Raw genomic sequence first — 16,350 nt, 5'->3', positions numbered from 1 at the left:
CTTTAGAGAATTTTGTTATACTAGAATGACGTACTTTTCATTCTAATTTACATGCTAAACAACATATTATCATAAAAAAAGTAAAATTCTATTGAACCTAATGGAAAATAAGTACTTATAGATAATCCATACACATAAAGATGGTAAAAACATGTTCAGCAACGGTAACACCTACTAAAACTATTAAACAAACGGTAGTCTAAGATAACATAAAAACTTTAAAGCATCGAATTACAAACAAAGTCTAGCAATCTAGAAACTAAATTGTTAGGCCCAAGCAAAATCATGCACATCCATAGTTGGGGCAAAGTCCTCATTGCCCAGTAAGTCTGAAATTGTAAGGTTGACGTCAGGGGTTACATAATTTTCTTCCATATAGTTAGCCTCTTGTCCGAGAGTTTCCCGGTACTTTTTGTAGTACGCAGCTACATTGGCACTAGCCTTGCAATGCTTGTACCAATGTCCGGTAAATCCACACCTAAAACAAGCCGCAATTTCGTCCGCGTCTTTTTTGTTAGCGGGATTTTTAGGTGTTTTTTCAAACTTAAAATCACCACCACTATGACATGAAGTTACTTCTCTATGTCGAACATTAGGTGACCTTTACATCCTTGACCTCGATTATGTTCCATACATCCTCTTCTATGAGAGGGGTAGACAATCTAATTTCGCACAATCATGGATCTAAATTGAAAATGTTGTCACGATCCGAATCTAGCAAAGGCACGGTGAGTCATTGATAGTAACATGTAGGGGTGCATACACCCTACCCATATCCGTTATTTCTACCCTACCCGCCAATGATTTAACCGTATCCTACCCTACCCGCCATTGAACGGGTAGGGTGACGGTTAGAGATTTTCTTAGCCACTATTAAATGGGTAGGGTGACGGGTGAAACCCGATATTATCCTACCCTACCCGCCTACCTGCTAATATACTCAAATGACTGAGTAATCCTCGCATTGTTTTCATCTCCTGCCTATTTTTTTTTCGTAATTTTGAAACATATCAGGGGTAAAAAGTGAGGTTGGTTTTTTCGCTTCCATATCTATTTTCTTTTCCAAATCACAAATCGAAGAAAAGTCGAAAACCTTTCTCCCTGTTCTCAAATCAAACTCTGCTCCAAATCTAGCAGTAGAATCACTCAATTGAAATTTTCAACGAAACCCTTTCTTCTTTCAATACCATCTTCATCTAAACTCGTCTTAAAACTCAGCTCCATCTCCACCTAACGAGTAAATTGAGGTTTGATTTTGTTGTGAACTTGTGAGAATTTTGATTGATTTATCTACTAATTTCATAATCTGCATGTTTGATTTTCGAAAGGGAAAACGAACTATTCTGAATCATTAACTCATTCTCATGATTTTACTCTTTGTTCATACACCCTCTTTTAAGGTTTGTTTCAATTATCAGCTAGTTCTTTGTTTAGGATTTGAAAGACTAGATTGAATTTTGTTTCGTTTCAGATAAAACTAATTAAGAGTTGGCTTGCAATTTTTAGTGGTTTCTAGAAAGAACTAAGAATTCGTTCATTCAATTGTTGGTTGCAGCAGCAGCAAAAAAAACTTATCTGGAAGAACAAAGTGAAAAAAAGAATGGAATAAAAGTTGACTGCTGAGGTAAATATCATTTCCATAAGACATAGTAGATGCTAGTTTTAGTGTTGTATTGTAATGCCGACTTAACATTGAAAGAGTATTCAGTACAGACCATTTAATTTGAAGATCCGTTTCAGCCCATGTGAAACCCAAAGATTTGAATAATGTTTCGAATGAAACGCACTCTAATGTCAATCCTCCTAATGCAACACATGATAACTTGTTATAATTCTGCAGGGGATATATAGTCCTGTTGGTACTTGTTATAATTCTGTAGGGGATTTATAGTCCTGTTGGTATTTGAACATTTCGGTTGGCTAGTTGTGATATATAGTCCTGTTGGTACTTGAAGTTGCATATCGAGCTTTGGGGGGTTGTATTGTACTTTCTTTTGTAATCTTAGATAATGTTGGCTAGTTTTGATATAGTCCTGTTGGTACTAGAAATTCAGTATCGTGCTATGGGGGGTTTTATTTACTACCTGTTGTTAAACAGAGATGTGGAAATGGTATGTATGATAATAGAACTGTTAAAGAATGAACTCCAGTAATAGGTAATTCACAAGAAAGCAGAAGTTTTAGTGGCTTAGCGGTGCTTTAAACATCATATGTCTTGACCTCTTGCTGGTGAATTGCGTCTTTCTTCTTGTTGCTTTACGTTGCATATTATCTCGTTTTGCCCATTCTAGATTTGTTATCTCGTGGGGATCATCCCGGTTCTGTAATTCTGCTGCTACGTCATTCTTTTTGTTTTCTTAATAGTGGTTCCTTCTTCTCTTTGCTGCTGTTAATTTACTACCTGTTGTATGTATATATGGACAGGTCCTTCCCAAGTTTATCTAAGCCTGAAATAAGGATATTCCCACTTTCTTCTCTCATATTTGTGATGAGCTAATGGATTACACATATACTTTGTTTTTCACTTCCCCCTCCATTGTTTGCTTTCAACAACATGCACCAAAAGTGAAATCAACATGTTATATCCTGTCTTTTGTTGTACTCTGCATTTGGAAACTGCATTGAATATCTTGGGCATTTTTATGTTGAACTCTTTTCTGTTTTTATGTTGATTGGCTCCAACTGTTGTTATGCAGCTTTATTTGGTGATCTTAGTGCGTATTCCATCATCGTAGATGATGATTGAAGAAGGTCATATGAAGAGCTTTTGGTGGTGATACTCTTATTTGAAGAACAAGGATGTCCACCTTTTCAAGGATACTCTTATTTGATTCTCTTTTTTTCTTGAGACTACAAATGGCCTAGCAGGATGCTTTTGTTTGTTTATTTTTCCCTAGTTAGATTGGCACATATTGTTGTTGCAAGATTTTTTTTTGTTTTATTGGAAAGCATATTATACTATTATGTATAAAGAGTGAATAGTAGTTGTTAACCAGATAGAAAAAAAGAAAGAAAAAAAAAACGGTTATACCCGCCACCCTATCCTACCCGACCCGCCAAATAATGAGTCGGGTAGGATCTTACCCGTTTAGTGGCGGGTAGGGTGGCGGGTAAAAAAATTCTTACCCGCCAGTTAGCGGGTAGGGTGGCGAAACAGCCCATATCCTACCCACCCTACCCGTTGTGCAGCCCTAGTAATATGAACCGAGTAAGTTGGACCAAAATGAACCCATAGAGTTCGTCCACTTTTTGAAAATCCACTAATCAGAATCCAAACGTTTCTAGTTGGACTTTGCTCCCAATAGTGCGACCATTGATAAAGGTCCTGTCCGTCCCCACTAGCTGGACGTCCACCAAGTCCCCACTAGCTAGACGTCCACCAAGTCCACCAAGTTCGTTGTCTGGTACGAGCCTCATAAGTTAGATTCCACCCCCAAATGTCGACATACTTTTATATTAGGTTCCTTTGTTCCCAAGTCTTTCCCTTCAATTAAGATCCAGGTTTAAATGAAATCTTTTACATTTTGGTAATAATATCCAATGAATTTATTAGAATGAGAAAGAATAATATTTTTTGAAAATGGGTAATAAAATTTAGGTTTTAGAGGACAACCGTTTGATCTTAGGCATTTAATCCTATGATCCTAGATGATTGGAAAAGACTATAAATAGGGGGCTATATCATGAACCAAGGGAGGGGGAAATTTTTTAGAGAGAAAGGCATATTAGTTTGAGAGAATTCATAGAAAATGGTGAGACTATTTTGAAACGGTGGTACTTCGGTTGCTGGATTCGGTTCGCAGAAGCATTATCTGTTGGTTCTAATAAATCCGAAGTTACATTTTTATCAACCGCGAAACAGGTACATAGCGTAACCACTTAGAGCAGACATATGATTTGGCTTCTATAATGGCTATGTAATGATGTTATCATGATTACATGATGGAATAAATTAGAATTTGTTTTCGTCTGTTTATGTGCTGAAGGTGCTAGTCCTGTTTTATATATATGCCCTTTAATCTTCTTCCTATCATGTCATGACGTTTGGATCTGCATCACATGCTAGTACTCCATGAATTAATTATTCTTGCATCAAGAGGGGAACGTTGTTTGTGTTGAATACTATCATATATGCGTATGTGCATGATTTGCTTTGGAATAGTTTCATGTTCGTATGTCAATCATTGAGTAAAGTTGTGATGCTGATATGTGCATGATTGTGTCTGTTCAGCCTTCATCTTCATAGTTTGTAGCAACATGCGTTTCCATTAAGTCCTAGCTAAGTCATCTACGTACACCAGTATGAATGCTTGATATTTGTTTCGTTGGAGTGGATTGAATTCTGTTCTTATGGTGTATTGCATGAATCCTGATCGTATCCAGTTAGCGACAAAAACATTATGTCCCTGTGTGTTTCATGCTACTATGAGATAACGTGTGGTTTAATGGTTAATAATAATAACAAAACTAGTCATAAAAACCCAAGGTGACCGAATTTGTGGTACAAAAACCCCACTTAAATATTGGAATTCATTAAAACTCCATCTTAAACTAAATGGATACAAAATCCCCAAATTTTAAAAAATTGATACAAAAATTCCAAATTTCAAAATTGGTTTCATCAAATTTTATGATGAAACCAAAAATTGGTTTCGTCAAATTCTAAGAGGTTTCATCAAATTTTATGATGAAACCAAATTTTGGTTTCATCAAAATTTTGTTTTTTGGGGTTTTGCGTTACTTTTGTTTTGACGGATTTTTTATGGATAGATAGTGACACCTTTGGGGTTATAACTCGCGGACCATAATAATAATGATATGTTGATTAGTGGCCAATAGTCAGCACTCTTTGTTTTGTTCCATGATTTTCTTCATCTAGATTTTGCATAATTATAATAATAATAATAATTGATAATAATAATAATAGTAGTGGTTTGATTGATATTGATTTTGAGTGATAATAATAATAATATTGGCTTGATTGATATTTTGGTTTTTTGTTTTGTCTTAATAATATTTTCTTGCAATAATAATAATAATATACTGATGATAATAATGATGTTTTGAGATACTGATTGAGGTTTGCTTTCTTTTTCAGGATTTAGTGGAAATATTTTATTGGATTATAATTTAATTTGTGAACATGATATTTATTTGTTATTATAAGTTAGAATCCTAAAATTCCAAATATAAAGTATAGGTCAATCTCCGGATTGGACGGGATGGGTGCCTCACACCTTCCTAGCTCATGTTTTGATTCCCGGACTGAATCTCTGATAATTGGAACAATATTTCCTTTTGGGTACCAACTCCCTAAGTTGGGTGGCGGCTTCGATAAAATAATTATTTTCTTACGTGATTCCCATTTTGGATATTTAGAGATCCTAACCGATTTCGACGGTATCTACATTGACGACTTCACTGGGGATTGGAATCTAACTTGAAACATATTTGATATTTTAGGGTTTTAATTTGACACTTCTCGGTGTTGCACACACACACTGCACGCACCCATTCACTTTTCATTTTCATTTTGCATCGTCCGATTCCGACTTTAGGAAAATCCGTGGCTAGTAAGCTGAAGCCACTGGGCGTTATCAGCCGAACCACCACAAGCCTTTGTCCAGTACCAAAGAAGACTAGTTTCGACTGCGTCTGAGGTATATTCTGCTAAGGTATCCCGAGCCTACCAAAAAATCTAGTAAAACCTGCATGCACGTGCATAAACTGCATCCATTGGAGCACAAAATCCGAGGCATAATCACCCTTGTGTTACCATATATTCTTTTGTTTCCTTGAAAACAGGAACACAAGCATAAAATCTGAAATGCATATCGATACTGGGGCATTGTCTTGGTTGTGCAACCAATTCCAATAGATGTTGGATACCAATTTCTCAGAATATGAAGACAAGATAGAGGTCGAGATCAAGAAGTTGACTCTCGAGGCCGTTACTGGGTATCTAGGAAAATATGAGCCTGATGCTGGTAAGATGACTGACGGGTTAGATGATTTCTTTGCAGAAGAACATGAGGTAAGCACTATAAAAGTGGACTCACGTAAGACCTTCACTGAAATACCCTGTTTAATCCAGTCAATTCGATTCGATTAATGGAAGGTCAGAAAATTCGACCATTCATGTTGAAAAAACTTACCTGGTTGGTAAACCAGAGAATTGTGTTTTTTCTAAAAATATTTCAGGAAATCAAAATAATTTTGGAAACAAAATATTTGACTTGGACAAGGAGCACGATTATACTGATCAACCGACTACCAATGACGTGGAAATGATCGAAGAGGACGTACCTCGTGAGCTCCTAAAGTCATTAGATCACTTGGAAGACAAGCTGTAACCGGTCGAAGAAGTAGAGTCGGTCAATCTGAACATGGAAGATCAACCCCAAATGTTCAAGATCGGTACTAATTTGTATTCAGAAGAAAGGAGGATTATGATCGAGTTACTAACTGAGTACAAAGATATATTTGCATGGTCGTATGAGGATATGCCAGGGTTAGACACAGACATGATAGTACATAACTTGCCTATCATCCCTGGAATGAATCCAATCAAACAGGACTTGCGTAATATCCGACCAAAGTGGTCTTTGAAGGTACATGACGAAGTAATCAAGAAATATGAAGCTGGGTTTTTGATGGTTACAAATTATCCAGAATGGTTGGATAACATAGTACCGGTCCCGAAGAAGGATGGAAAAGTCTGAATGTGCATTGACTACAAAAATCTTAACAAGGCAAAAGACGACTTTCCCCTCCCCCATATTTACATCCTTGTTGACAATGCTGCAGGGCATGGATTACTATCATTAATGGACGGGTTCTCAGGATATAATCAGATAAAAATGACAGAAGAAAATATGGAGAAGACATCTTTTATTACACCTTGGGGGACATTTTGTTATGTGGTAATGCCTTTCGGTCTTAAAAATGCTGGAGATACTTATCAAAGCGCGATGACTACTCTTTTTCATGGAATGATGCACAAGGAGTTGGAGGTGTATGTAGACGATATGATTGACAAGACTGAAAGAAGGGAAAATCATCCATCAGACCTACAGAAGTTGTTTGACCGGCTCAAGAGGTACAAGTTGAGGTTTAATCCCAATAAATGTACATTCGGGGTAAAATCAGGAAAGCTACTAGGGTTCATTGTCAGCAACAGAGGAATAGAAGTTGATCCAGATAAAATGAATGCAATCATTAATATGCCCCCCCAAGAACGAGAAGGAAGTGCGAGGTTTTCTAGGTAGAATTCAATATATCAGTCGGTTCATCGCGTAACTAACTCCGATTTGCGCATCAATATTTAAATTGTTAAGAAAGAAATCGCCAAAGGAGTGGAATGAAGAGTGCCAAGAGTCGTTTGATCAGATAAAGAAGTATTTATCCAATCCACCTGTGTTGGTCCCTCCGGTCCCTGGGAAACCTTTTTTGTTATATTTATCGGTAACTGACTCATCAATGGGGGCAGTCTTAGGAAAATATGATGAAGATGGTAAGAAAGAGAAAGAAATATACTATATCAATCAGACATTGTCCGGATACGAATCAAAATATTCCACATTAGAGAAAACATGCCTTTCCCTTGTCTAGGCTACTCAACGGCTTAGACATTACATGTTATCTCATTCGGTGGAGTTGTTATCAAGGATGGATCCACTTAAATATCCATTTGAAAATCCAATGATCTCATGGAGAACGGCCAGGTGGCAGTTATTGCTAGAAGAATTTGACATCACTTATGTGACACAAAAGTCAATAAGGGGAGAACAATAGCGGATCACTTAGCAGTACAACCTATTCCAAATTGTGAGACAGTCATACCAGAATTTCCTGATGAGCATATTCTTGTTGCTGAACAAGATGATTAAGGTGAATTACGTAGAATGTATTTTGATGGAGAAATGAACCCAGTTGGGAAAGAGAAGGGGAAATTTTGATCTCTCCTGATGAGGTACGCATTCCGATTTCTAATCGATTGAATTTCAATTGTACTAACAACATGGATGAATATGAAACATGCATTTTTGGATTGAGAGCTTCCTTAGAATTATCAGTCAAGAAGTTAGAGGTATGTGGAGATTCTTTGCTGATTGTCAACCAAATACAGAAAGTCTGGAAGATCAAGGAAGAAAAGATAGTTCCATACCATGAATGCCTCATGAAGCTGGTGGATAAGTTTGATTGCATTACTTTTCATCATCTTTATAGAGACAAGAATCAGTTTGCAAATGCATTAGCTGCTTTAGCATCACTAATCCCGATCCCAAGATATTCCACGGTCAAACCCATCGAGGTGGCACGAAGAGAGCAACCAGCTTACTGTTATGCGGTTGAGATTGAAGCAGAATTGCCAGACGGAGACCCATGGTATCTAGATATCCAAAAATACTTAGAGGAATGAACTATTCCAGACGGATTTAGCAAAAAAGAGCGTCGTTACATACAATCTTTTCAGTTTATCATCCTCGGAGGAGTGTTTTATAAAAATCTTATGATGGGAATTTGATGAGGCGTGTAGATGGAGATGAAGCTCGACGCCATCTTAATGAGGTACATGAAGGAATCTGCGGCCCACACATGACTGGTCACATGTTATCCAGGAAAATTCTTTGGATGGGGTATTATTGGAGAACAATGGAATCAGATTGCTTCAAGTACGTGAAAAGTTGCCATAAATGCCAAATACATGCCAACTTGTTACATTTGCCACCAACTGAGTTGCATCCTCTTACATCACCATGGACTTTTTTTGTCTGGGGAATTGATGTAATTGGGAAATTGAAACCTTCCACGTAAAATGGACATGAGTACATCATAGTGGAAATTGATTATTTTACAAAGTGGGTGGAGGCAATATCCGTTAAGAATCCTATGGGGAATCAGACTGTTAAATTCCTTACAAACAACATTATATGTCGTTACGGATTGCCAAATGAGATTATATCGGATAACGGGTCCAACTTTGTTAGCAAGGAGGTAAAAAGGGAGTGTGCAAAGTACAAAATCTAGCTAAGGAACTCAAACGTTTATAGGCCGCAAACCAATGGTGCTGTGGAAGCTGCAAATAAGACATTAGGCAGGATTTTGAAGAAGATGACGGAAACATATAAATATTGGAGCGATAAGTTACCTTATGCATTATGGGCCTATTGTACCTAGATCCGTACAACCATTGGTATGAATCCGTACTCTTTGGTTTACGGCACAGAAGCAGGTTTGCCCGTTGAAGTTGAAATTCCCACCTTCCGAATGATAAAGGAAGGCATGGTACCTGAATATGAATGGATAGAGTCGAAGGTTCAACAACTGAATTTGATCGATGAAAATAGGATACGTGCCGCATGTCATGCAAGGCTTACCAGGAGAGGATAACTCGAAGTTTCAACAAGAAGGTTCATCCGCGAGGCTTAAAGGAATGAGATCTAGTGCTTAAAGAAGTCATACCTATAAAATATTCTGACCCAAGAGGAGTGTTCAAGCCTAATTGGGAGGGCCCATACATCATCAAAAGCATCTACCCAGGATCCGCAGTCGGGTTAACTGATCTGGACGGACGAGAAGAGCCGAAACTCACAAATATCGACCAAATGAAGAAATACTACACCTAAGGTAAGTGCTCAAACCTATCTAAGGGCGGCGAATGCTCATACAATTTAAGGTGATTTTTTAGGAGTCCCATATCTCTCTCTTATAGTGTCAGGTAGAAAATAAGTAGGGGCAGAGTCGTCATTATGTTTGGCCCCTTCCGTCCGTCAGTCAAAAAAAAAGAAAAAAAATCAGGAATTATTATTTTTGCATTCTTATAAGAGTCATTCAAAAAAAAAACTAGGGGCACCGCCATCATCATATTGGGCCCACAACAAGTTTCATTCTTCTATTTCAGTTTTGTTGGAGTCATGTAATTTAGAGAGAGATATGTTATTTTATTTGTATGTCATCATTTAAACGTGTACAACATCTTCTAAAATTCTATGAGCAACGGACGTCCAAACGGGTAGGTTTGAGTAGCCAAAAAAAAAAGGAAAAGAAAAGAAATAATTTGTGTAGTTAATAAACAGCCACTTGAGAAAATTGGTCGGCATTTGAAGAAATGAAAGAAGAATAAAAAGCATCGAGGAGAAATGGTCAACAACTGAAGGAGTTAGAAAAGAGTGGTAAGCCACGTGATGAAACAAGGACAGAAGAAGGTAAGCCAACATATATGCACTTGGGAATTTTTGGGCATAACATCAAACAGTTGGGGATGGTTGGAATTGGTCATATTGACTCTTGAAAATTCAACGGTGCCGACGTAATACCAGTGTTCTCCCTCCTACGCGGTAAATCAGTTGGGCTCTTTTATACCATAATCAGGTATTTTTGTTTTCAATTTTATAGTGTTTTTTTAATAATAAAATTAAGAAAAAAAAAACCTCTAGTTGTGTAGAAGCCAATGATGAAAAATCTAGGTAAAAATAAAATAAACATAATAATAAATTACTCCATTTAGATTGACTGAAGCAATAATTCCACACAATTAGTTGTATTTTTTTTTAAGATTTTCTTTTCTTTTCTAGGATTATTTTTATAGAGTTTATTTTCTCGAGGAGCATGTACTACTAATCACTCTCTTTTGTGTGAAGCATAGCCACCGACTCATTGATTATTGGATTTTTTGTGATGCTTCCAAATCATCAACGCACTTTATAGGTTTTTATCTACAATTTCAATCTGTAAATCTTCGCGGAAAACTTTATGCTTTAAAGAAGAAATGGCGACCCGCTCAAAGGAAATAAAGGATTGTCGAACCATAAAGATTTGCGGAGCTTAACAAGGAAAGCATGGGACTATCGGCTCAAGCAAAGAATGTATACCAAGGTGATGAAAGTTGTCAAAGGGGGAAGTCGGCTATTGCAACAAAATGAGGAAAGTTTTGAAAAAGTGTATACAAGAGAGAATGATTAATTGTAATCGGTGCCTAAATGTTTCCTTGTTTTCGCAACGCAACGTTACGGACCTCTTGGCTTACTAGCCATGAGATGTATATGTGCCTAAAATTAAATATTTGGAGGTGCTTCGCGTGAGCTAAACTGTGTCATCCTGAAAAATACAGTAGAATCCAACAAGGTAGGTGAGCCAATTTTTGTGCGAAATTAGGCGTATGGATTTTCCATTCAGTTGTGGGCAACCTCTGGCAAAGAGGGGCAACTGTAGACACCCCAATTTCGCACAAACGTCCGGTCTAAATTGAAAATGTTGTCGCGAACCGAATCTAGCAAACGCACGGTAAGTCATTGAGAGTAAAATGAACCGAGTAAGTTGGACCAAAATGAACCCATAGGGATCGTCCACTTTTTGAAAATCCACTAATAAGAATCCAAACGTTTCTAGTTGGACTTTGCTCCCAATAGTGCGACCATTGATAGAGGTCTTGTCCGTAGAGAGCCACATAAGTTAGATTCCACCCCAAATGTCGACATATTTTTGATATTAAGTTGCTTTGTTCCCAAGTCTTTCCTTGCAACTAAGATCCTAAGTTTAAATGAAATCTTTTACATGTTGGTAATAATATCCAATGAATTTATGAGAATGAGAATAATATTTTTGAAAATGAGTAATAATATTTAGGTTTTAGAGGACAACCTTTTGATCTTAAGCATTTAATCCTATGGTCCTAGATGATTGGAAAAGACTATAAATAAGGGGCTATATCATGAACCAAGGGAGGGGGGGAATTTTTTAGAGAGAAAGGCATATTAGTTTGAGAGAATTCATAGAAATAGGTGAGAATAAAAAATCATTTTGAAACTGTGGTACTCTGGTTGCTAGATTCGGTTCGTCGAAGCATCATCTGTTGATTCCAATAAATCCAAGTTACATTTTTATCAACCGCGAAACAGGTACATAACGTAACCACTTAGAGCAGACATATGATTTGGCTTCTATAATGTCTATGTAATGATGTTATCATGATTACATGATGGGATAAATTAGAATTTGTTTTCGTCTGTTTATGTGCTGAAGGTGCTAGTCCTGTTTTATATATATGCCTTTAATCTTCTTCCTATCATATCATGACGTTTGGATCTGCATCACATGCTAGTGCTCCATGAATTAATTATTCTTGCATCAAGAGTGGAACCTTGTTTGGGTTGAATACTATCATATATGCGTCTGTGCATGATTTGCTTTGGAATAGTTTCATGTTCGTATGTCAATCATTGAGTAAAGTTGTGACGCTGATATGTGCATGATTGTGTCTGTTCAGCCTTCATCTTCATAGTTTGTAGCAATATGCGTTTCCATTAAGTCCTAGCTAAGTCGTCTACGTACACCAGTATGATGCTTGCTATTTGTTTCGTTGGAATGGATTGAATTCTGTTCTTGTGGTGTATTGCATGAATCCTGATCGTATCCAGTTAGCGACAAAATTATTGTGTCCCTGTGTGTTTCATGCTGCTATGAGATAATGTGTGGTTCAATGGTTAATAATAATAATAATGCTATGTTGATTAGTGTCCAATAGTCAGTACTCGTGCTTTGTTCCATGATTTTCTTCATCTAGATTTTGCATAATAATAATAATAATAATAATAATAATAGTGGTGGTTTGATTGATATTGATGTTGAGTAATAATAATAATAATAATTGATAATAATAATAATAATATTGGCTTGATTGATATTTTGGTTCTCTGTGTGGTCTTAATAATATATTCTTGCAATAATAATAATAATATTCTGATAATAATGATGATGTTTTGGGATACTGATTGAGGTTTGTTTTCTTTTTCAGGATCTAGTGGGAATATTTTATTGACTTATAATTTAATTTGTGAACATGATATTTATTTGTTATTATAAGTCAGAATCCTAAAATCCCAAATATAAAGTAGAGGCCAATCTCCGGATTGGACGGGCTCGGTGAATCTTTGATAATTGGACCAATATTTTCTTTTGGGTCCCAACTCCTAAAGTTGGGTGGCGGCTTCGATAAATAATTATTTCCTTACGTGATTTCCATTTTGGATATTAAGAGATCCTAAACGATTTCGATGGTATCTAGAAGAGGTGTTATTTCCACGTGGGTATCGACATGGGGATGTGAATCAGAATGTCGAGCCGTATTTCCTTTGGGGTTTTTTCCTCTATTGACCTTGCCATGGTTAGCTTCGGGAAATTTCTTTTTCCCGACAGCTCTGGTATTGTTATTGACAAGAATCTCATCGTGCCTTTCGGCCACTTGAAGTAAGTTTATCAACCTACTGAATGTGGTGATTTTTTTGTTGTCAACCTCTAAACGATATTGGTTCGTTAATATCATGGACGAGGTGGGAAAGGTCGATAGGGTTTTCTTAATCATTTCCTCATCTGTGAGTTTCTTCCCACAAAAGTCCTTACACACATGAATTGCAACATGTATTTTTGGAAATCATTCACTTTCACATATTCGAGGAAGCAGATTTCGTTTCGCAGGACGTTTAGTTGTGGTATTAAGGAATCATGAATGTTCCCAAAACTTCTATCTAGAGTATCCCATAGCTCTTTTGGTGTCTTCAAATCTTCTAATCTTCAATAACCTGCACAACACCACTTGAATCTCTGGTGATCAATCAAGCATGGAACATAGTCTGTTAACAATGGATTATCACAAGATGTCTTTAGATCTAACAACAATTCTAAATATCTCTTCGATACTTCGATCTAGTTTAAATGAATCTTATATCAGAAGAGAATATTCTCAAGCATAAAAAAACTGGGTGCAATCAAAGTTTGAACAACCGTTAGTCAATCAAATCAATCGGAAACTAATAACACTGTATTTATCTAGTTTCCCACCAATGATACCCGTATAGATTTTTGATCCCATAGAAGTCTTTAAACGAGCAGTCGTAAGAGATTTCACCTAATTATGATACTTTCCTCTCCGTATAGACGACTCCATCAGAAACAACAAGAAATGAAGTTTGCCTGGATCTTAGAATAGTTTGCTAAAAATGCAAACTTATGTATTTATAGACAAAGGATGTTTGGACACCAAGGAATTTCCAAAATCGAAGATATTCTCAACATATGCAATGAATTGCAAATTAGGTTTTCCTAATTCCAATAAATGCTTGTCCAATATTTCCGAAATCTCTCAATAGAAAATCTCCAATTAGTAAATGCACATCACTAATTTTTATTCTCTAGAGATATGCATTAATTGCTGGTAATTAAAGCGTATAAAACAAAAAACCTTAATTAAAAGATTCGTATTTATTTAGGCACATGATCACCTAGAGTACTAAGGAATATATTTGAACAATTAATGATAAGATTTACTGCTCGTTTTCAAAGTATGTTTCCATATTTTCACTGCAAATCCTTATTTCATATTTACATGGATTTACATTCTTGGAATCAGTTATACCACACTTCCAAACAAGTTTATAATTGGTTCACCTGTTTTCCAAGACTACTATGCGATTGATCAAATACCAAATCACATACATGCATGGGTTCAATCGGTTCTACTAATCACTAGTATCGGTTATACCTAAATATGGAAACACTTGTGGTCGGTCTAACCAGTCACTAGGATCGGTTACACCAGTTACAAGGATCGGTTCCATCTGACAGAGATTGTCATGACATGTATATTATGAATGATAGGATTGTATTCAACGTGGTAAACAAGATACAATACATCTGTTCTTATATACAAGAAACATAATATAAAAAGAGAAACAAGATATACCTGAAAAAGGGAATAAAATATACAAGATATACATGCTATGTAGAGCAGGATATTATCTCAACAAATCAGGACAATATCGTTTAACACACTCCCTCAAACTCAAGATGGTGCAACACACATGTTGAGTTTGGAAATCAAGAACCTTAGACGAGCTGAGGTCAATGATTTGGTGAATAAATCAGCGAGTTGCAATTCTGAGCGAAAAAATGGTAAGAAATAGTTTGTTGCTTGAAGTGATGTCTTACAAAGTGACAATCTATCTTAATATGCTTCGTACGTTCATGGAACACATCATTATGAGCAATGTGAATAGATGCTTTATTGTCACAACACAATGGAGTAGATTCTGATAGGTGAACTCCCATATCTTCAAGGAGCCATCTTAACCAAACAATTTCAGAAGTTGTATGAGAAATAGCGCGATACTCAGCCTCTGCACTAGACCGAGAAACTACACTTTGTTTCTTACTGCGCCAGGAGATCAAAGAATTGCCTAGAAATACACAGTATCCTGTGGTTGAGTGTCTATCTATAACGTCACCAGCCCAATCTGAATCTGAATATGCATGAAGACAGAGATCAGAAATAGATGAGAACTTTATACCTTGATACATGGTGCCTTTGATATAACGTAATATCCGATGTACTGCAGCATAATGTGTGTACCTTGAAGCTGACATAAACTGGCTAGCTACATGAACTGTATGACTGATATCTGGTCTTGTGATGGTTAGATGATTAAGAATTCCCACAAGCTGACGATATAATGTAGGATTTTTTAAAGATTTTCCTTCGAAAGGATTGAGTTTCACATTTAGTTCAAGAGGTGTATCTGCAGTCTTACTATCTGTTAAACCAACAAGCTGAAGAATCTCGGAGGCATACTTCACTTGTGAGATGAAATAACCATCAACTGATTTATCAACCTCTATACCAAGAAAATACCGTAAGAGACTTAAGTCTTTCATTTCAAAACACGAACTGAGATGAAGTTTGAGAGCAGTAATTCCTTCTAAATCATCACCTGTGATAACCATATCATCAACATATAAAAGGAGAATAACCATACCCTTCTCAGTTTATCGAGTAAACATTGCTGAGTCATACGCACTTTGATTGAATCCGTACTGAAAGATAGCATTTGAAAACTTCTCAAACCAAGCACGTGGTGCTTGTTTCAGTCCATACAAAGTTTACATACTTCATTTGGAGAATGAGTCATTCCTGGTGGTGGTATCATATACACTTCTTCTTGAAGTTCTCCATTAATAAAGGCGTTCTTGACATCCATTTGATAAAGATTCCAATTACGAGAAGTAGAAACAACAAGAAGTGTACCTACAGTAGTCATACGAGCAATGGGAGCGTACGTTTCTTCATAGTCTACACTATATTCTTGTGTATATCCTTGAGCAACCAATCGATATTTGTGGCGTTCTATCTCACCTGCTGATTTTTTTTTGATCTTGTACACCCATCTACTTCCAATAACAGTTTTTCCTGGTGGCAAGTCAACCATATCCCATGTACCAGCGTTCTTGTGAGCTGTTAGTTCTTCTCCCATAGATGTTTTCCATACTGGATTTATAGATGCTTCCCTATATGATTTT

The 16,350-nt window shown here is 36.6% G+C and overlaps 1 protein-coding gene across 1 annotated transcript; it reads left to right on the top strand.

The window, feature by feature from the left end:
• The first annotated feature begins 8,020 nt into the window (after positions 1 to 8,020).
• Positions 8,021 to 8,422, top strand: LOC113329199. The gene has a single exon (XM_026576164.1). It carries the CDS (start codon positions 8,021 to 8,023, stop codon positions 8,420 to 8,422), a length of 402 nt encoding a protein of 133 aa, XP_026431949.1.
• The last annotated feature ends 7,928 nt before the right edge of the window (positions 8,423 to 16,350 follow it).

Source organism: Papaver somniferum, unplaced genomic scaffold, assembly GCF_003573695.1.
Source record: "Papaver somniferum cultivar HN1 unplaced genomic scaffold, ASM357369v1 unplaced-scaffold_115, whole genome shotgun sequence".
Taxonomy (NCBI): Eukaryota; Viridiplantae; Streptophyta; class Magnoliopsida; order Ranunculales; family Papaveraceae; genus Papaver; species Papaver somniferum.
This window is presented reverse-complemented; position numbering and strand designations above follow the sequence as displayed.

Coding starts and splice junctions, on each gene's coding strand:
- LOC113329199 (XM_026576164.1), top strand. CDS start 8,021: ATGGATGAATATGAAACATGCATTTTTGGATTGAGAGCTTCCTTAGAA.